Below are 22226 nucleotides of genomic sequence, written 5' to 3'. Positions count from 1 at the left end.
CCTCGAAACTCACTGGTGACCCCTGCAGCATCGATGACTGTGGAAGCTCAGGGTGGAGAAGGTAGTTTCCTACCATCGAGAGCTTCAAGAAGGCTGTTACTATCCACCGCACTTTAGTCCAAGAAGAGGGGAGTCATGAGAGTCCAGCTCTGATCTGGTTTAGGGGAGCCAACTGCCCTTGTCAGAACTAGAGGACCCTAGGCAGGCGGCGTCAGTGGAGGGGAGGGCAGGTAGGGGCTTTGCGGGTGGAGAGGAATCAGCCAGGGGATGTCGTCTCTAAAACGGAGAAAATTAGACCTCCTCATGGGCTTTCTGTAAGTGTTAAAGAAACGCGTGCAGAGTGCCTGCAAGTGGGCCCAGCTCTTGGGAGGGACGGAGCCCTGCGGCGGCGGCTGTTAACGCAGAGGCTCTGCTTGCGGGCCGGTGACTCTAGCATCTCCCCGGGGGTGGCCTGAGTCTGGGGGTCACGCCTGTTGCTCACCCAGCTCGTGGTGAAAGGGACGCTATTCACCGGGTGCCCTGAGCGGAGCGCTGTGGACGCCGGGCACAGCCCAGCTGGTCCACACACCCACCCCCCACCGCCCCGGCCACACACAGAGAGCCCTGTCATACCAGCTGTGCAGCATGGGCGGACAACGGCGTGGGCTCGGTGCAAGGGCCCGGGGGTCACCAACAGGGTACCAAACAGAATGACGGGTCTTGATGTCTGCCCAGTGCAGCGTACTTTGAAACGGAAATGGCTCATTCTTTCAGGGCGTCGTCTGGCCTTGCCATGCAGGTGGCAGGCAGGGCAGAGGCACCTGGGCCAGGACCTGGATACGGCGCCGGAAGGGCAAGGCCGAGCCCCAGCTCCAGCGCTAACAGAGGTACGCTACCTCAACCCCTTGGTCACCAAGTCAACCTCTTGGTGCCTCCGTTTGTCTGCAAGATGGGGAGAACCCTTGTGCTGTGCAATGGTGATGGGGCCGCTGTGCTGGCAGCGCCACTTCTCAGATGCAGAAACCGACCAGGTCCCCAAGCAACCCCTCCTCCCCATATGATGACACCCCAGCACAGCGCTGAGGCTGGGGGCTACACAGCCGGGGGAAAGAATGCGTGCTTTGAAGGAACGCAGACTTGGGTTTGAATCCAGCCCTGGTGCTGGTTACTGGAGGATCTGGAGGCGGGTTACTTAGACTATTTATGCCTCTGTCTCTTCATCTGTTTAGTGAATTGCTGAGTTGTGAAATAAAATGTGAGTGTCTGGTATGGTCGGGAGCTTGCAGCAGGTGAGTAAACATCTTTGCCTTCCTGAATAAATCCAAATCAGCACTCTTCCCACTACACCACAGCCCGTCCCCCGCTCAAACCGAGCAGGAAGCCCAAATGCTTAAGGTCTTGGAGGACAGAGACACTTAAACAACATTTAAGATGCCACGGTAGCAATGGCACACTCAGGAACAATCCGTAAGCCTACACCCTGGGAACTTACGAGCTCATGATTTAGAAATAAACACAGACCATTAACGGAATTTTCAAATCGATGTGCAATGCTGGACGATGGGCCAGTGAGGAGCAGCGAGAGCTGCAGGGAAAAGAGAAGACAGTTTTGTCTCTACGTCTGGCTGCAGAATTCCTTCCAGAGCAAGACATGATGTGAAGAGCCACGTGGAATTCCAGAAGGCATGAGGCTGACCAAGGTCCTGTCCAAAGCAGAAGCGGACGCAGCCACAGCTTCCGAGTTCTAATTTTAACTGAACCCGGCCACCTAAGAGAGGAACATATTTTCTGAAAGAAGATCGCAGTAGCCGAGAGCCCAGTAATTCTTCTCTAAGTGCACATCTACTTAATGCTTGGCAAGTACCGGTCGTGCTACTGCCGTGAGAGCTCTATGGGGAGACGAGAGAGGATGCCAGAGGGGAGGGGACCCTCTTCCGGCCCCCTGGCCACCTCTGGAGTGATGTGTAGAGAAGAGAGATTGGAAACGGGAGAGGGAGCCCGGCTGCCACCACCAGCTTTGGTTCGCAAGGTCACGTTCCCTCATGACTTCCAACCCGCACACAGAGTGCAGGGAGGAAGAATCACGCTGGAGATACTCCCCATCGCAGAGAACTGAACAGGACTTGTTGCAAATCCCTACACTGCTCAGAGCAGGGGGCACAAAGCCCAGAGGACAGTTTTGGTTGTAAAGGCAGTGCAGTGTAGACCTGGGTAATGACACAAAATCACGTCTTATATAAACTGACGACATATTCCTTAACTATGCCCCCGACCCCAAAGCTCCTAAGAGAATAAGCCTGGAGAATTCCAGAAGAGAGTGCCACGAAGAGTGAGTGGGGACGCGGGACCACAGAGAAGACCTGTGGCAGAGGCGACAGCAAGGGAGTAGTAAAGACAATAAAACAGCTGCAAGCATGTCATTCTTCCTTCACAGTTTACCACGTCCTTTCACGTACGTCTGACATCCTGGCTGTCGACATATACCTGAAGGGCTGTTGTGGGGAAGAAGGATTAGCCGGCTCCTCTCCACCTGGAGCACAAACCAGAATCAACAGGTAGAAGTTACAGGAAGGCAGATCACAGCTTAACACAGCAGGAAAACCTCTGCAAACAGCACAGCGCTTCAGAGGAGGACTGTGGCCCACTAGTCTGTGCATCCCTTCACTCTGTCGACACAATCGTTCAAGGAGTGGCTAAACCGTGCCAGGAGGTGTGCCAGCCTAGCCCCCGGGGCCACAGCCTCCACTTCTGCCCCCAGAGGACACAGGGTGGAGGGTGCCACCCCCCCCCACCCCCCATAGGCAAATCGCAGCAGGGCTGTGGAGAGGCTTCCCAGAGGACGAGTGCCTACCCGAGATTTTAAAAACACTATTTTGTGAACAGATGATATGTATATAGTAAAAAAAAAAAAGTTTAGGTATAAAAACATATATAGTGTTCAGCAAGGCTGCACAAGACAAAATCAATATACGAAAGCCAACTGTCTTTCTATCTACACTAGCCAAAGACAAGCTGGGAGTGAGATTAAGAAGCGTTCGTGGATTGGAAGGCTTAATATCGTTAAGATGGCAAAAGCCCCAAATCGGTCCACAGGTACAATGCAATGCCTATCAAAACCCCAGCTGGCTTCACTGAAGAAGAAGACAAGCCAATCCTAAGGTTCATATGGAAAAGCCAAAACAATCTTGAAAAAGAGAAACAAAGTTGGAAGACTTACACCAATCTCAAAACATACTACAAAGCTACATTAACCAAGACTGTGTGGCACTGGCTTAAGGACAGACGCACAGAACAATGGAATAGAGTAGAGAGTCAAGAAGTAAACCCTGACGTTATGGCCAACTGATTTTTGACAAGGGAGAAAGAACAGTGGGGAAAGAAGAGCCTTTGAACAGACGAACAAAAGAACAAAGTTGGACCCCAATCTCACACTGTAGACAAAAATGAACTCAAGATGAATCAAAGACCAAAATGTAAAAGCTAAAACTACAAAACTCTAAAAGGGAAACACAGGTGTAAATCTTCATGACCTTAGCTATGACACCAAAAGCACAAACGACAAGTGAAAAATGGATAAATTGGGTTTTACCAAATTTAAAACTATTGTGCTTCAAAGGACACTATCAAGAAAATGAAAAGACAACCCACAGAATGGGAGAAACTTTTTGCAAATCATATACCCGATAAGGGATTAGTATCCAAATACAAAAAGACTTCTTACAACTCAACAATAAAAAGACAAGCTGAATTTAAAAATGGACAAAGGTTCTGAATACATATTTCTCCAAAGATACACAAATGTCCAATAAGCACATGAAAAGATAGTCAATATCACTAGTCATTAGGGACACGTAAATTAAAACCACCGTGAGATACCACTGCACACCCACTAGGATGGCTATAATAAAAAAGACAGTTAATAAGCATTAGAGAGGATGTAGAGAAACTGGCACCCTCACACACTGCTGATGGAAATGTAAAATGACCCACACTGGAAAACAGTCTGGCAGTTCCTCAAAACGTTAAACCTATTCCATTCCTAGGTACATACCCCCCCCAGAATGAAAATGTGTACCTATGAAAAAGCTCGTATATGAATGTTCTTAGCAGCATTATTCAAAAGAGCCAAAGGGCAGAAAAAGCCCAACTGGCCGTCAACTGGTAATGGATAAATAAAATGTGTTATAGCCACACAATGGAATATTACTCAGCCATAAAAAGGAATAAAAGTACTGAAACATGCTACAGCATGGATGAATCTTGACAACATGCTAAGTGAAAGAATCCAGTCACAAAAGACCACATGTTGAATGATCTCATTTCCGTGCAATGTCGAGAACGGTAATCAGTGGTTGCCAGGGGCTGGGGGTGGAGTGAATGGGGAATGACAGCTAATGGGCATGGGCTTTCTTTTTGAGGTGATGAAAATGTTCTGGAATTGGATTGTGGTGACGGCTGCACAATTGTGTGAATATAATAAAACCCATTTAACTGCAAAAAAGAAGAGAGACAAAAACAAAAGTATAAATATACAGTGAAAAGTAGGTCTCCTTCACATCCACGTCCACCTGTCACTCAGCTGCCTGGTCGGGAGGCAAAGACTCACTTGAGTATCTTTCCAGAAATATTTTATGCGTTTACAAGCATCTTTATACACACATTGTCTCCCTTAAAACACACACACACACACGCACACAGTAGGATATTATAGATACTGTTCTGCATCTCGTGTTTTTGCACACTTTAGGTCAGCTTCCTTCGTGGTGGGAGGGGCAGGGCTTTGGGGCAAGGGGAGCCTGTGCAAACACAGAGTGGCCTGTTTGAAGTGCAGGATCTGCTGTGCCTGGTGCCTAGCTGGGGGTTGGGGTGGAGTGGGAGGGCCTGGGGGCTAAGCAGGGGGTGGGGGTGGGGGTGGGAACTTTATCCAGAAAGGTACCGGAGTCCCAGAGGCTGTCAACTGGGAAGTGATGAGCTTGCTCTGGACTGGAAGGCCACGCCCCAGGAGGCAAGGAGAACTTGGCAGGTGGCAGCACACCCCAGGAAAGAGGGTAACCTCACCAGGGACGGGGCAGGCGTGCGGTGAGAGGCCCCGAGAGCTGGGGCTGATTCCCGGGGGAATTTAAGAGGGCGAAGGAACTGGAAGATTCTGTGATCAATAGCTAGAATTTCCACTTTTCCAGCCCTGCTTTATGCCATGATCTTTAAATACATACACATATACACACCGTCTCTGCTCTGCAGGGTGGATTTTCCGTTCTAAGGATGAGACACGGAGAAGCTAAAATGACTCATTCAAGGTCACCCTGGTAAAAGGTGATGTCAGAACTCACATCCAGATCTGTCTAATTTCAAAATCTGGGACGTGTCTGTTTGGTTTTCTCTGCTACTCCAAGCTGTCTCCCTGGAGAGGAGGTGCCAGAGGGGCGGGTGGTCACACAGGAGAGAAGCCAGGGGGAGCAGGAAGGAGCAGTGCGTGTGTCCAGTACCCCGAGTAGGCTGCCACACCCCTAGAGGTGTCAGCCCACAGTGCAGCCCCGGATGGGGACGCCAGGAGGTGCTCCCAGCTGGGCCTCTGAGCCCTGCGTGTCCCGCGGGGCACGACTGCTCCCAGAGCAGTGATGCTCGTCTGCTGCTTCTCAAGAGAACACTCACTCAGAGGTCTGCCCTGGGACAATGCCTGGCCCTGCGTCCCACACTTGCCCTCCCAAGTCCCCAGACAGCCCCGGTCTCAGGCCTGAGGATGAATGGGGCTTGAGGGCCCCAGGGTAGTAGGGGGCAGGGTGGGATCTGAACCAGTAGCTGCAGGGGCTCCCTGAGGATCACAGGCACGAGGGAGCCACAGATCCCAGGATGGGACCAGGAGGCGGCAAGAGGCGAGGAGAGCCGAGAGCCTGGAGCTGGGGGCGCAGACCTCCCCCCAGGAACCCACTCCACTCCTCGCACTACTGCCCTCCCACCCACTCACTCTGGGTGGCGATAATGTCCCCTGAACAGGGTGGGGTGGGGGGAAGGCTTCGTGAGATCATGGAGATGGTGATTTGTAGAAGCAAAATGCTACGCAAATAATTACTGGCAAAGAGAGCGGGGGCACAGTCTGAAGATTTGGGAGAAGTGGAACGTGGAATGACCCACGTTCAAGCAACAGAACTTCCCTGGGCTATTATCGGTGTCCCCGTGCTCCCCCGCCCCAAGTCACGCACATAGGTTCACAGTCCTTCTTTCGACCATCTGGTCCTTGGTGTCATTTAAGGAATTACTGCATTAAATTGATGGAGCATTAGTAAAACCTAATTAACATCCAGATTGAGTTTTTCCAAGGGGAGGGAGATCTGCAGAAAATAAAATACCCTAATAATTTAAATTCCACGGTATTCAAATAAATATTATATGACCAAATGTTACAAGCTGGATAATTTTAGTCCAGGAAAAAAACTATTAGAGTCAGTCTACTCTCAACAGACAAATACTACTTCTAATCCTCACTCGAATCTATTGCCCCCAATTCTTCACATTTATTATATGAGGAAACAGGCACTGAGAGAGATCAGCTGACTTGGTGAAGGTCAAGGTCACTGGCAAGTCAGGCCTCAAACCTAGGCCTTCTAACTCTAGGTCCAGTGCTTTTAACCTTCATATCACAACTGCCTCCTGGTGTCACATGATTTCCTGAATGGGGCTGGGAATGTAAACACACAGAATTGAGCCATTTTTTAATCAATAGAGGTTGCTTTTGATTTATACACCAGGGGTGTTAACTCTCCATCTATCCATCCATTCAACCAGCCATTCATCCATCCTCATCCATCCACCAATCCACCTCCCTGCCCATCCATCTACTTGTCCAGTCATCCATCCATCCATCCATCCATCCATCCATCCATCCATCTATGCATCCAACCAGCCATTCACCCCGATCCATCCACCTACCCCTACCCAACCATCTACATGCCCATCCATTCATCCATCCATCCATCTACCCACACACCCATCTACATGCCTGCCCATCCCTCCATCCAGCCATTCATCCATCCATCCCCATCCATCCATTGTTTCCGGAGGGCCTACTATGTGCCAAGCACTGTGCCATGTGGGGATACAGATCCTGCTCAACTGTTAAGCTCCATGAAAGCCGCATCTGAGTTAATTACCTAAAACCACATACTAGGGTCTAGTTCGGGTCTAGTCTGGCACACAGTAGATGTTCAGTAAACACTCACTGAATGAAAGAATGAATGAGTAGACCCTGTCCTCCAGAAGCTCATGGTCTGGGAGAATGACATAATTCAGCATGAACAGTGTCACAGCTTGGCCACAAACAGAGCAGTGGAGCGGTCCAGGAGCGTGTGGTGGCCCTTGCCGAAGTGACCCCCACCCAGCTGGCTACAAGATCACTTTGGTGGCTCCATCAGTGTGGGTTCTCTGATACAGACCCTCTTTCCCGAGCTGTCAGGGAATGTAAGTACAATTGGGCAAGTCCTGGGGCTCCTCTGGGGACTGGCACCAGTTCTTCTGTCACGTGGGACCTCGAATTAATTACCTGTGACCCTCTGATCTCTAGAGCCTCAGGTTCTGAGTCAGCGTTGCCAGCGTATCTGCTTACTAATTTATTCTAGAGCTCTTTGAGCTCCCTTTTCTGCATTTCAACTCAGTTCATTTCAACAAACATTTCCCAGGCAACTACTGGGCACCAGGCCCTGGGAGAGCAGCCCGGAGCCCTCCATGGCCTTGTTCCGGAGCAGGGTCTGCTGTTGGACCCTCAGGGAGCACCGCGTCCAAGGGCACTTGACGCGGGTCCTCCGGCAGAGAAGCCAAGGAAGGCCGGGGAGGGCCTGCCGCGCGCGGCTGTGCGCTGTAAACATCCACGAACTCTGCCGACGGTTACCGAGAGGATGTTAAAAATAATTATCTGCTGAAAATATTAGATTTGCTCTGGATTGTTCATTACATACAATGGCTTAATAGGACTTTTATTGAAGAGCTGCAGAGCTCTGGGCCGAAATCAATTTGCCGTACCCTCGGAATCTTCATGTATGCTGTTGGCTTCCCCGGCGCGGAGCAATTTGTAATAGCTTTGGCGGGCTGTTGTTTTCAAAGCTCCGGCTCCATCACAAGCATTTATTTCTGACCACAAAATTACATTTATTCAACAGAAAGCAGCTCCAGGTCTTTAAGAGGTTAACTTCTGGAGTGCTTGGCTGCGGTCCAGCCACGGCCCAGGCGCGGCGGGCGCGGTGGCGCAGGCGGAGGCGGCGGCGGAGGCAGCACCGGGCGGGCGGCCGTGATGAATGGGCTGCCGAGCGCACCCCCTCCACGTGCGCCCGGCTCGCTCACCGGCTTCCATAGATCACGGGCTTAGCCTCAACGTATCTGACTGAAATTGAATTTGGCTTCTCTCTCAACCGTTCATTTCCTATGTTATGCAAGGTTATATCCTTTTCTGCATGAGCAGAACCAAACCAGCTGCAGCTTTGCAGGAGAAAATGTGTTTTCAATTAGGAAGCTGGCCTGAATATTGAACCACAGTCCTACTGCTCCCCTAATTGAGCCATCATGGAGAGGGCCTACAGGAAGACGCTGCAGCCACCAGGCCGCTGGGTTTCGGAGGAAGAGAATTAAAACACACGGTCGTCGTCACTGCCACGACCGTCACCACTGCCACCACAGTCACCCTGACTACCAGGCGCGTAAAAAGGCCCAAGAGTCTGAAGATGGTCGTGTTGGCTGAGAAGGAAGTTCCCCTGGAAATGGGTCAGGACGGCAGCCTCCCCTGACCTCCAGCCAGAGCCTGCCGTGTCCTCAGGGTGCCTGGCCCGCCCTGTGCTCACCTGTCAAATGAACTTATTTACAAAACAGGAACAGACTCACCGACTCGGAGAACAAACTTACAGTTACCAGGGGGGAAGGACAGATTGGGAGTTTGGGATCGACATGTACACACTGCTATATTTAAAATAGATAACCAACAAGGACCTACTGTAGAGCACGGAGAACTCTGCTCAATATTCTGTAGTAGCTTAAATGGGAAAAGAATTTGAAAAAGAATAGATACATGTATATGTATAACTGAATCACTTTGCTGTACATCTGAAACTAAGACAACATTGTTTTGTTTTGTGAATAAATTTTATCTATTTTATTTTTGGCTGCATTGGGTCTTCGTTGGTACGCGCAGGTTTTCTCTAGTTGTGGTGAGCAGGGGCTACTCTTCGTTGTGGTGCATGGGCTTCTCATTCTGGTGGCTTCTCTTGTCACGGAGCACGGGCTCTAGGTGTGCAGGCTTCAGTAGTTGTGGCGCACGGGCTTAGCTGCTCCGTGGCATGTGGGATCTTCCCAGACCAGGGCTCGGACCCATGTCCCCTGCATTGGCAGGTGGATTCCTAGCCACTGCACCACCAGGGAAGTCCTAAGACAACACTGCTAATCAACTATACTCCAATATAAAATAAAAAATTTTTTAAAAAGGGGAGGGACACTGGGCTCAAAGTGGCAGATGCCTTTGAGGCCCCAGGGAGGGGAGGCCACCTTATTTTTCTTGTGGGTCACTAGGAACCTGGTGCAAAGCCTCAAACACAGGACTCGGTGAGTCTTTGCTAACGAGGAGAAGGTAAGAGGGAGGAAACTTCAGCTGAGAATACCTCCCTCAACCAGCTCGGTCAGGCAAAGAGGGAGATACACAGTCAGGGAGAAGATGCAGGCCCTTGAAAGGAAAAAGTTAGCAGCAGGCTGAGATGGTCTGCAAAAGGAACGAAGGAGGCAGACTTGTAGCTCGGTCTTAAAGGATGGAAATGATTTTTATAGGTGAGGAAGAGCAAAAGGTTATAATAACGGAGGCCGTGACTTTAGGAAAAGGGCAGAGGCAGGAAACCACAAGGCATGTTCGGTGACGGTAAATAGACCAGCCTGGCCGGAGCAGAAGCCAAGGACATGACGCCTGGAAATACATTTTAAAGCGAAATCACAGAGCTCCTGACACACAGATCAAGGGTGCTTGAGCGGGCGCTCAGAACCAGAACTTGACCTAGAGGAACTGCCCTTGGGGGGAGCCTAGCCCGTGGGTCCTACAATCAGCCACGCGTGAGAACCAGTGGGGACTTTGTAAAAGGATAGATTCTTAGGTCCCCTCCCCAGTCTGCTGAATCAGAACCTTGGAGGGAGGAGCCCAGGGAGCTGTATTTCTGGAAACGTGTGGGTGATTCTCAGGCAGCCGGTTGGGCTATCCGGGGACCAGCTTTGGGACCCACCTGTCTGGCCCAATTTTCTCGACTACCAGCCTGCCCACAACGCTTAACGTGGTACTTGCTGAGTACAGGTATGATGGGACATAAGTACGCGTGTGTGTGCGTGTGTAACACACACAGTCCCTATCATCTAGATTTCAGAAGCGTAAGGCTTAGCATAGCGCTCGTTAAACTGTGTTCCGGTAACTAGAAAATAAAGACAATGTCTCCAGGCTCAAAAATCACAAGACAGATACAAACGAAGCCCCACCAGAGATGAGGAGGGAAGGGTTTGTTTCTGGCGAGGGTATCCTGAGATGACTCGGAGGCTCCAAAGTTTGGGATGGGCCTTGAAGACTGGGTAGGAGCTGAAAATCCCTGACAGGGGGTCCTTTGTCTGAACACTCCCAGTAACGGGAAACTCGCTACCTTGAATGACCGTTCCTTCAAGGAACAGATGTAATTGCTGGAAAATGTCCCCTCTTCTGTTCCGCTGATAGTCAACCCACGTACCCGGCCACTGAGTCACACGGGACTTCAGAGCCACGGGGCCCCCTGCCGACTCCCTCGCTCACCCACTCGCTTTACAGATGCGCGGAGTCAGACAGAAAGAGGCCCAGGAGCCGCCCGAGTTCACAGCAGACGAGCCGCAGCGCCTGGGCCGGCGCGCAGCACCTCTAACGCCCTGCGAACTGTCCTTGGGAGTAAAGCACTCGGACTTCCTGGCTTTATTTAGCCATGGCCTTTAGATCTGAACGCATAAATGTGTGACAGGACAACAGACCCAGGCCACAGGGCACCCTGGAAACTCAGTCACTTTTTACTAATTCATGGACTATTTACCCAACTCAATCCATTTCGTCTATTTTTTTTATTAAATCTATCAGACGGACCTGCAAGTGTGCACGGTCCTTTGCTTTACACCGCACTCAGACGTCTTTGGACGAGAGCCTTTCAAGGCAGTTTCCCATCTCGTGGCCCGTGAGACCCCTGCCCACCCACCGCCTGCTGGCTGCTCTGGCCTGGCTTCCTCGCTCCCTCGGCCCAGCCCCCCCACCCCCGCACACGGGCCTCCTTTCCGGTCCCCACTCATCCCTAGCACTGTCCCTCCTCGGGGCCTTGGCACCTCCCCGCTCTGCCCAACACTCCCAGCTCCGTGCTTGGCTGGCCCTTCTCATCATGCAGGTCTTCCCCCAACGTCACCTCCCATGAGCACCGTCTCTGCAGGAGTCTGCGCTTCTCCATTCCTATCACTTCCCCCACAGCACTGTCACCATCTGACATCACTCTTGGGTCCCTTCACTAGGACACAGGCGCCTGTCAACTGTATCCACGGCTGCGTCCTCAGCTCCTACTTGGCCCAGAGCTGCACACAGTCGGCTCTCGGGGGTTTTACTGAATGAAGAAATGAACAGAGAGAGTAAAACCCAGCATCAGAGCCCATGTGGGGTCTCACACGGCCAGACTGAGGCTCTGAGTACCATTGGTGCTATGTATACGGTGGACCTTCAGTATAAAGGAAAGTTCCAAATGATGGCTCGGTCCCTCCCATGGGCCATGTCAGCAGGTGACACTGCGCCATCAGTTAACACGCACCCCACTCCTCCAAGGGGCACAGGTTGGGTTGCACCGAAGGATCTGCACACAGTTATGGATATTTATGTCTACGGGGACCAGGCATGCAGCACCAGATCTGATACAGGAGCGGCTGGTTGGAAGGGGAGGGAGCCTGAAGTTGTGTTTGCCAAGCGCTTTACACTAAATGAACATCAACCGTCCTTATCAAAGACCAGGGAGTTGACTGAGAGGATGGAGGGGCAGAGGGCGCCACCTCCCCACTCCCCAAGCACCGTCACTGGAGAACACGGTCTGGGAGGCCAGACAGCCCAGGCCCGCCGTTATCAGCCACGTGACGATGGGTGCCTTACTTACCTGCTCTGCACTTAGTCTCCTCATCTGTGAAGTGAGGGTGCTGCTTCTACCCACCCATCCAACGGGCACCTACTGCATGCTCAACGGGGCCAGGTCTAGGTATAGAGAGGAGGCCAACACAGATGGAAAATCGAGAGAGTGGCGGACGTGAAAACTCACACGCACAGAGGAAGGCACTCTGAACGGAACAACTTGCTACAAGAGAAATAAAGGGGCCTCAGTTTGGACTGACCATCAGAGGACACCTCTGTGAGGGGTGACACCTGAGGCGAGCCCTACAGGATGAGTAGGAGAGGGCCAGTTGGGGGGTTGGGGGAACAGCTCGGGCTGGGAGGCAGGCAGCGGCCAGGCCAGGGCGCCCCGAAGGCCCAGGGCACTGGGGAGGCCCTGGAAGCAAGGAAGGACCCAATCCTTGCTGATGCACAGAGGAGAGGAGGGGGTAGGGTGGGTAAGAGGGGGAACAGAGACCAGTTAGGGAACCTCTGGTCTCGGTGACACACGACGCGGCACTGGACAAGCATGTGGGAGACGGCGACGGTGCGCTCTGGAGATGGGATGGAGGAGGTGGGGGCATGGGAGAGAGGAGGCCTGGATTTCCACCTGAGGCGGCCAGGCCCCCTGGGGCGTTATGCCCAAGAAGGTGAAGGTCGGAGGAGGAGGGAATTTCAGCAGGCACGGAAGCCAGAGAAGGGGAGGTGGGTTGTGGGTTAAGAAGTCTTTCCTGCGGAAAACGGCAAGGTCGTGTCACACAGGCATTCTCGAAGGAGCTGGGACTCCAAAGAGAAGACCAAGTTAGAGAGAGAAACCTGAGTTTTCCGCAGGCAGATCCTGAGAGATGATACAGCAAAGAAGGCTGTGCTTCAGAGGTCTGAAGGGAAAAGGAGGAACAGCCCAAGGAGACTAAAAATCAATAGGCAGAGAAGTGAACAGAAAACTCAGCGGGCACAGCATCACAGGATATCAAAAGAAGAGGTTATCACGAGAGGGTCAGGTGGGCTGAATGTCACTGGAGTAAGAGAGCTGAGGACTTAAAGGGTCAAGGAAGAGCAGTGTGGACGCCAGACAGTGGTGGGTATACGCACAGGATGGACGGACGGCTCTCTGGAGAAGCTTGGCCGAGCGCCTGGGGGAGAAAGGAGTCTGTCTCCCTCCCTACCTCCACCTGTAGGAATGCTGCCGAGAACACTCCAGGAACTAGCAGAGACTGAAGACACAGGAGGGGGGTCCCTGCAGGACTGTGGTTCCTGAGAAAGCAGGAGCTGGGCTCCAAGCCCCAGGGTGGTGGGGGAACCAGTGTCTGAGGAAGGGGCACGTCCCCCCACAGTGGGAGCCAACAGGAGAGATGGATACAGCTTTGGAGATCCGCTGGCAGGAAGGTCAAAGCAACGGCTCCTTTCCGGGATGGCGAAGACCGGGCAGCACATGCCTGAGAAGCACTGAGCACAGCGCTTGCTAACTGTCCCACAAATGCCATTTTGAACAGCTTCACAAACGTGCTTTATCACAGAAGAAAAATGCAAAGAGATGGGAGAAAATAATACTCAGCTTCTGACATGCAAAAATAGAATTATGTAGCTACTGCCTTGTAAGCACGATTCTCTCTTTTGGAAAGAAGTAGTTCATACTTACAAAAGAGTACGTAAATTACAAATCACAAAATGGACACCTGTGAGTGACAACATTCCCATCACCTCTGAAACCACCTTTGTGCCTGTATGCGGCAACCTCTGTTCTGGATTTCCTGTTTAACCTGTTCGTTACGGTTCTATTATGTAACAATACAAATGTATCTTAAACAGTGTCAGCTCAGTATTGCACCATTTTGCATTTCATTCACTTTCTCCTGCTGTGTTGTATTCCACCGTATGACTACATCATTCTTTACTTATTCTTCCGACTGCTGATGGAAGGCGGGTTGTTTCCACTTGTTTATCATTTGCAAACATCCCTGACCTTGTTTCCTGGGGTCCATGTTTAAGTTCATTTAGGGTGTATGTCTGGGAGTGGAAATGCTCTGTCAAAGTATACGTACTTCTTCAGCTGGAGAATCTGATGCCAGATAGGTTTCCGAAAAGGTTGCACCCGTTTATGCACTTATCTTGACTTTTGAATTTTGGCCAGCCTGGTAGATATGCATATGGTGCATTTAGATTATTTTAATTTGCGTTTCCTTGATTATATGGTTGAGCATCTCTTCATATGTGTACTGACCATTCTGATTTTCTCTTCTGAGAACGCTGTTCATGGTTTTGCCCATTTTCCTATTGGGATGTATGTTTTTTTTCTTATTAATAGGTAAAAGTTAAAAAAAAAAAATTCCTGAATACTAATCCTTTGTCGGCTATGTGTATGGCAACTACCCCATGTATGATGGGTTCACAGTATGGTCCAAGGGGGCAACATTCACATCAGGGGCATTTGATCTTTATTATGAAAAAACGTTCAGATAGGTTTGAATCTTTATTATGATAAGTTTCCAACAGATAAGGAAAATGTCTTGAGGGAGGTGGCGCCCTTTCCTAGTTCATAAAGGTGAAACTGAGCTAGCAGCACTGGGCTGGCCTTTCGCTTCATTTAGGCTGTCTTTCCATGAGAAAAAGAAAGCTATTACTTTAAAATTTTAATGTAGTTGAATGCAACAATGTCTTCCTTTATGGTTTCCTGTTTAAGAAATCCTACCCAACCCAAAGTCATCATATTCTATATTTTCTTCTGAAAGGTTGAAAGTTTTACCTTAAGTCTTTACCTGTAATTTGTGTTTGCATATGGTGTGAGGTAGGGATCTAATTTCATTTAATTCCATAACGATAACCAATGGTCAGGAGACCATTTATTGAAAAGTCCACGCTTTCCTCACTGATCTGCAATGCCATGTTTGCAATATATCTGGCTTCTGTATATGCACAGGTCAGTTCCTGATTTCTTTACTACGTCCCACTGGTGTATTTATCTGTCCCTGTGCCAATTACTGTAGCTTTGATAATCTGGTTGGGCAAATTCTCTGTCTTATTTACTATTACCTTTGTCATTACTGACCATTTGCTCTTGCATATAAATTCTGGAATCAGCTTTTCAAGTTTCATGAAAAATACTGTTAGAATTTTGATTGAAACTACAATGACTCACTCTATCATCAATTTGGGGAAAATTGATGTCTTTAATAATACAGTAGTGGGAATTTCTCTCCTTGAACACCTTGAGTTTCTCCATTTAACTCTTCTTTAATATTGTTCAATAAGAATGTTATACTTTTCTCCAGAATGAGTTCCTGTGTGTTGTCATATTTACTTCTAGGTATCCTTTATTTTTTTGTTGCTATCTGCAGTGGTATCCTTTTTCAGTTTGCTACTGACGTAGAGATATGCAATTACTTTTTTATATTGATTTTGTATCTAGTAACCTTGTTAAATAATCGAGGCTCACTTGAAAAATGACAGTTTTATTTCTTCTGCTCTAATACTTGTACTTTATTTCTTTTTCTAGTCTTCCATGAAGACTAGTCTTCCAAGACTTCCAGTACAATGTTAAATAAAAGTGGCAACAGTAGGCATTTTTGTCTTGTTCCTGATTTCATAGGGAATGTTTTTTTTTTTGTTTTTTTAATTTATTTATCTATTTATGGCTGTGCTGGGTCCTCGTTTCTGTGCGAGGGCTCCCTCCAGTTGCGGCAAGCGGGGGCCACTCTTCATCGTGGTGCGCGGGCCTCTCACTGTCGCCTCTCTTGTTGCGGAGCACAGGCTCCAGACGTGCAGGCCCAGCAATTGTGGCCCACGGGGCTAGCTGCTCCGCGGCATGTGGGATCCTCCCAGACCAGGGCTCGAACCCGTGTCCCCTGCACCGGCAGGCAGACTCTCAACCACTGCGCCACGAGGGAAGCCCGGGAATGTTTTTAACATCACTGAATATGACGACTGATGTAGGTTTTTGATAAATGCCTTTTCCCAGGTTAACAAATTTCCCCTCTATTCCTGGTTTGCTGGTAGTTTTTTTTAAAATCGTGAATGAATGTTGAAATTTACCAAATTCTTTTCCTGTAACTTTTGAGATTTTTCCTTTTTAATCTGAGAATGATTATTACTAACTTGCATTAACTAATTCTTTCTGTTAAACCACACAACATTCTTGGGATACATGGAGCTTGATGGAGTCAATTTATTGATACCTTTTTAAAGACTTTTGCATATCTATTCATAAACAAGACAGATTTTAATTTTCTTTTCTTATACTGTTCTTGTCTGGTTTTGGTATGAAGGTTACATTAGCTTCATAAAATGAGTTAGGAAGTGTTCTCTTTTTCTGTTTTCTGAAAGAAAAGAAATTTCCCCAATTTGCAAAAGAAGAGAACTATCTGTTTCATGAATGACTGATTGGACTCTCCCATAAAACCGTCTAGACCTTGTGGAAATATTTCTGCAATAGTTATAAGGCTATTCAGGTTTTCTACTTCTTTAATCAGCTTTGGTACATCACAGCATACCAGAAATTTGTCCATTTTGCCTAGGTGTTAACATTTATTGGCATAAAATTGTTTATAATATTCCCTTACTATCTTTTTAATCTCTACTGCAGCTGCAAAGTTATCATGTTTTCCTTCCTAACCTTTTTTCCCCTTGATTTAGGAAGGTGGTTTGTCTACTGTAGTAGTTGTTTCCAAGAACCAGCTTTTGGGCTATTTCTTTCTTGGGTCTTCCTTTTCTTTTTCATTCAGTTTAATTTATATACTACTACTGCACTTTTTATTTACTTCCTCCTCTTTTCTTTGAACTTATTCTATCACACTTTTATAACTTTTTAAGCTGGATGCTAAGCCTCACGGATTTTTAGTCTTTTATTTCCCCTCTAATATAAGCAACCAAGTTATTTCTTAAGAGGATTTTCCTCCCTGAGGACACTTGGGTTAAATATGCAGCTCCCCTACAGCCAAGAGAAGTAGGGCCTAAGCCAACTCCTCACCCCCTCAACCTCTGTACGAGGACCCTTCTCAGGGAGAGGAGCTAGGAGCGGGGGAGGCAATTTGGAAGACTTAGCGTTTTCCTAGACTGTCACTTCACTGAAGGGACTGCCTGATTACTGGACTAAAATAAACCTTAAATTGGACTGACCCTCCCCACCTCTGCCTCGCCAATCAGCTGGCTGGGTGTAGGAGTTAAACTTGATGACTTTGCAATAACCATTATGATTAACCATTATGACTGTATGATCCCAAACCTTTCAATCAAGGACAACAAATCGTTATTTACTAGTTTCTTCTAAAGGTATTTCCCGAGCATACCTTCCAGGGTCCCTCTCACCTTATGAACAGCAACAGATCCTGAAGAAAGGAGAGAGGCAAAGTGTTTTTAAAACTGCCCCCGGGGGAACCTGGCTGTTCCATCATTTATCAATAACCACTTTGAGAGCCCAAATATTTTTTGCTTCTCACTTGCTGCGTCGGGTGCTGGGAACACAAGGGCCAACAGAACAACATACAGTGGCTGCCTTCACACATTTTACAGACAAAAGGAGAACCGAGAAAAAGTGACAGGTGGCTCTCGGGTATGATGACAAATGTATCACAAATAGCTCGGAGCACATGATGGGGGGGGGGGGTACCTGGCCCATCCTTTGGGGCTCAGGGAAGACCTTCCTTGAGGAAGTGAGCCGGTTAAAGAGGAAGGAAGAGGAATGTTTCAGGAAGCAGGTCAGCCGCGCAAAGGCCTGGGGGCCAGTGAGGACGCCCAGTGCACAAGGACCTGGCAGAGACTCAGGATGGCCATGTATGCTGGCACAGGAGGAAGGAGTGAGCGGACCCTAGAGAGGTGAGCAGTTAGTGAACCACGTGGGCCCCACAAACCACAGGCAGGAGGGCGTCTGGATTTACACCGAGGACCATGAGAAAACAGCTAAGGGCGTAAACGGCACCCTGGCCCGGCTAGCGTTTCCCGTGACGTTATGACACACAACAAAGAAGTCTTCACGCAGGAACTCTAAAGGCCTCTGCCTGTGAATTTCTCGCTGTCCGAAAACTTTCTTTTTATTTTGTTTTGTTTTTTTCTTTTGGGGATCTCAAGTAAGGAAAAAATCTGCACAAATTCTGAGGCGAAGATTACCTTTTCACTAACACGGTACTTTCTACTCGGGGAACTCAAGCACATTGGGATGAACTCAAAGAATATATCTGATAAATAAAACTGCAGCAGCACACACTCGAGTGATGGGTATGAGAATGAGCCTCTGGTTACTAGAGAAGGTGGCTTTTTAGAAAAACAATGGGTCCCGCCCCACCTAAGCATCAGGACACGCTGCCCCTGGTCATCCCTGCACTCGTGGTCCCTACGTGCAGTTACCCGCTGCTATGCAAGCTCAGTCTTCAGAAACGAGCAGGATTTAGCCCCCTCTGCTCAAATCAGCTTATTGGAAAGCACACATTATTTAACATAAATATAGCAATTAGCAGCAGCTTGGTAGATATTAACGGTGCTATAAAAATATTTACTTTTCAAATAGCCTTAAAAAAAAAATCAGGCAAATAGGAAGCCTAGATGTCTCACAGGCATTTTAAATTTAATATATATTGCCAGAAGTAAACCCATCGCCCCAACAGAATGTGGGATGATCTACACAACTGGCTTAGATTCTTTAAAAAAAAAAAATCAGTAACAATAACAAAGGTGAGGGGGTGGAGAGAGTGTCTATATTAAAAGAGAAATATATATATATCCCTCAAATGCAATGTAGAGCAGTTATAAAAGACATTTTAGGGGTAACAGGAAATTTGATTTTGGATAGAATATCAGATATTATGAAATTTGTGTTATCTTCCCAGGTGTGCTACTCGGGGTTACTGTGGAAATGCCCTTAATTTTAGGAGACGCCCATGCCGCTGAGGGTGTGGGGTGGCCGGCTGGCTGCAACTCACTTCCAAATGTTGAGCAAAGGGGTGGGAGGAGGGGAGCAAACGTGGCACAACACTGACAGGTGAGGAGTCCGGGTAAAGGGCGCTCGGCCCTTCGTTACACAAGTCTTTCTACTTTTAGGTAGGTTGGAAAATTTTCAGAAAGAATGAAAAACAAGCAACCAACAGAAAGAGCACCCTGAGCTATTTCAACCAGAGAAACACGAAGCTGATGGGTCTCACAAAAGCGGCTGAACAGGTAGTAGAAGAGCTTAGATCACACGTGGGCAGGTGTAAGGTGACGGCTTTACTCAGAAAATGAGGGTTTGGACATGTAATTCTGAGGAAAGGGCAATTCAAGTCCTTCCGAGACCTGGGCTACTGATGTCCTTCTGTGCCTTAGGGAGCCAGGCACGGGGGACGACTTCCTGCGGCAGGAAATTATAAACGGAGAGAGGAGCCCCACCTGCACTGCTCTCAAATCTGCAGCCATCACCAGCCTCACTGCGGCTGCTGCCCTCACATGCAACCCTCGCCGTCTGGGGATCGCCTCTCAGCCCTCCACCGTCTCCTTGGATCCGGCACCTTCTGCTGTCACCCGCGCGCTTAAGAGTTGGCCAAATGGCAGCCCCTCACTTCCCCGCATCCAGCCCCTCCTCCCGGGCTCTCTGTGAGTTGGGAAGCTGCAGGAACACGGAATGTCTAAGGCCCCACCGGCGTGGGTTCCTTAGAGGGCTTGAAAACAGCCTTGCTCCCCCTCGCTGCTGTTACTAGGTCATCGTTCCTACAGGAGAAGCGGAGAGCGAATAATCCCCCGACACTAGCATCATTTCTGGTTTTCTGAAGTTCACCGATTGTCTACACAAACGGCAGAGAAGGAGCAGGCGTGTCACCCACCCAGACTGCCCGCATAACCTGTGACGAACAGCATTCAGGGCACACAGGTCTCAGATGACTGGCCGCCTGCCTGCCACCTTGCCTGGCCCTTCTCTGGAAGGATCCACGAGAAAACGTTCCTTATACTGAGCCCAAACCTACTCCCCGTGGCTTCTGCCTGTGAAGTTCCTCTTTCCCCCACAGCTGTGCGGGAAGGCACCAGACTGACGGAGCACATCCTTTCTGCGTGGGAGACTTCGTGGCTGCAGCCCCTATCCAGCTCAGGGGACCAGTGAGCTCGGGGAGGTCTGTGGGCTCCGAGGCTGGGGTCTGAGCAAGCCCAATCCACCGTGGGAAGTGCGATACGCCGGCCACTGCTCCCCGGATTCCTCTGCTGCTTCTGACATCCCGAATCCCGCCTCCCCTCCCACGTGGGCTTTAATCGAGGAATCGGTGGAAACCTCACTTTGAGGAGCCCGTCACCTGCACGTGGATGGGTCGGTGCAGCTGGGGAGGCTCCCTCTGAGCAAGCACCTTCCGCCAGTGGCACTTACTTTATGAGAACAGAAAGCAAGCGTGATGAACAGGAAGGCGGCTCAGGATGCAAGAGAAACATAAACGCTTACCTCCCCCTGGAAGCTCTTCAGCAGCGGCGCTACCTGCTTGCGCAAATCCTGGGGTGAGAAGGTGGGTCAGGAAGCAGCCATGGGAGAAGAAAAGAGAAGGAAACATTCGTTAAGGTCTCCTAAAAACAGCTTTGAATGCGGTGCTGGTTACCATTACATCAAGCAATCCCGGTGCCTCTCCTGTCCCGTTCCCTCCCTCATACACGTAAATAATGCCAACTGTGCCCCGTTGTTTAAATGAACTCACTTAAGAACACCACTAAGCTTTATTTTCCCTGAGTCCTGGTTACATACACCTCATCTTGAATGTGCTGTGGACTAAAGTTTTTGCTGGTGTTAGTCTAAGACAATTTGCTTAGAATACCATCAAATATTATAAGGTAGGTTTGATCTGCTTGTATCTGAAGTGGATTTCGGTCACCATCCTGCATTTTAGCTGCTACTTTTGGGCACGATTCATGGGAGATACATGGATTTTGAATCCATGTCTGATACAGTCACTGGAAATTTTATCCTAAGCCACCAGTACCCGTTTCAGAACCTGCGAACATTTTATCTTATTTAAAATGAAGTAATTGACTAACACACAACATAGTGATTATAGTCAACAATACTGTATTATAAACTTCAAAGCTGCTAAGAGATTAGACCTTAACTGTTCTCAGCATAAAAGGAACACTAACGATGTGACGTGATAAAGGTGTGAGCTAATGCTACTATGGCCATTATTCTGTAATACGTAAATCGTTGTACAAACCACCATGTTGTACACCTCAAACTTGCACAATCTTACATGTCAACTCTATCTCAACTTTTAAAAAGTAGGAAAAAAAATGAAGTAACGGAGAAAATACTTCAAACGCTTTGAAAGGACTCGTATAAGGCAACATCTCCCTTACTGAGAGCTGGGGCATGTAAGGTATTTACTGAGCCCGATCTACTGAACCGGGTCTGGCACAAGGCCTAAGCATCTACGTTTTTTTGAAGCTCCGAGGCTGATGCAGACACCCAAGTAAAACCGACTAGTATTGGTAAAGGTGTACCAATCCAACCATCACATGGGGCGAAAGTAAAACATTGTTTCAGAAGAAGAACCCCCGTGCTGTGGGAGAACAAAAGAGGAAGGATAAATTCAGGTTAAAGAGATGAAGAGCAGTGTCGCAGAGGAGGCAGCATCTGAGCTGGGAAGACAGGTAGGATTTTTGTAGGGGCCAAGGAGAGGGCTCGGGGACACGAATCCTTGGCCTCTCTGCCTCTGGAACGCTGCAGCTCTATACGTAGCTCCGGCCCTGGGCCTACTCAGGCCCTGAGCTGAGCTGTGCGTACACACGGGCTCGCTGGCGTCTGCTCTTTTGGTAACTGCCTTTTGTGTTCCTCTGGCCAAGCACCCAAACGAAAGGGGCCTCCAGCCCACGCTCTGGATCCTGCTTGAGACCACAGCGCATAGCTCTGCAGCGTTAGGAAGAACGACGGCTCCACTGTTCTTCGTGGTTTCCCTCTGGACAGGGGCCCTTCTGAGAATCTGAGGACAGCTACTGACCTTCGCCTCTGGGAGAAAACTCTGCAAATTACTTCACTGAGGGCTTCCTAGCGCCTACCTACAGACCCAGGTGAGGCTCCCTTGTTCCAGCCCATGCGGTTGTATACAGTTGTCACCAGCTCTTTATGTTCAAATGTAACTTGATTAAAATATTCAGCTTCTCAGTTGCAGGAGCCACATTT

At 49.0% G+C, this 22226-nt stretch overlaps 1 protein-coding gene across 6 annotated transcripts in view; it reads right to left on the bottom strand.

The window, feature by feature from the left end:
• Positions 1-22226, bottom strand: part of CUX1 (cut like homeobox 1) — a 373714-nt gene that overhangs the window by 179675 nt on the left and 171813 nt on the right. For 5 of the 6 annotated variants that reach the window (XM_065892584.1, XM_065892585.1, XM_065892588.1 and 2 more), the window contains one exon: positions 20505-20552. The exons of the other annotated variant lie outside the window; for it this stretch is intronic. In XM_065892584.1, coding sequence (XP_065748656.1) covers positions 20505-20552 — 48 coding nt within the window. The remainder of the gene's footprint in view (positions 1-20504; positions 20553-22226) is intronic. 6 annotated transcript variants of the gene reach the window in all.

The sequence above is a fragment of the Phocoena phocoena genome, chromosome 15 (assembly GCF_963924675.1).
Source record: "Phocoena phocoena chromosome 15, mPhoPho1.1, whole genome shotgun sequence".
NCBI classification, from domain to species: Eukaryota; Metazoa; Chordata; class Mammalia; order Artiodactyla; family Phocoenidae; genus Phocoena; species Phocoena phocoena.
Note: the sequence above shows the minus strand (reverse complement) of the source record. Positions and strands in the feature narration are given on the sequence as shown.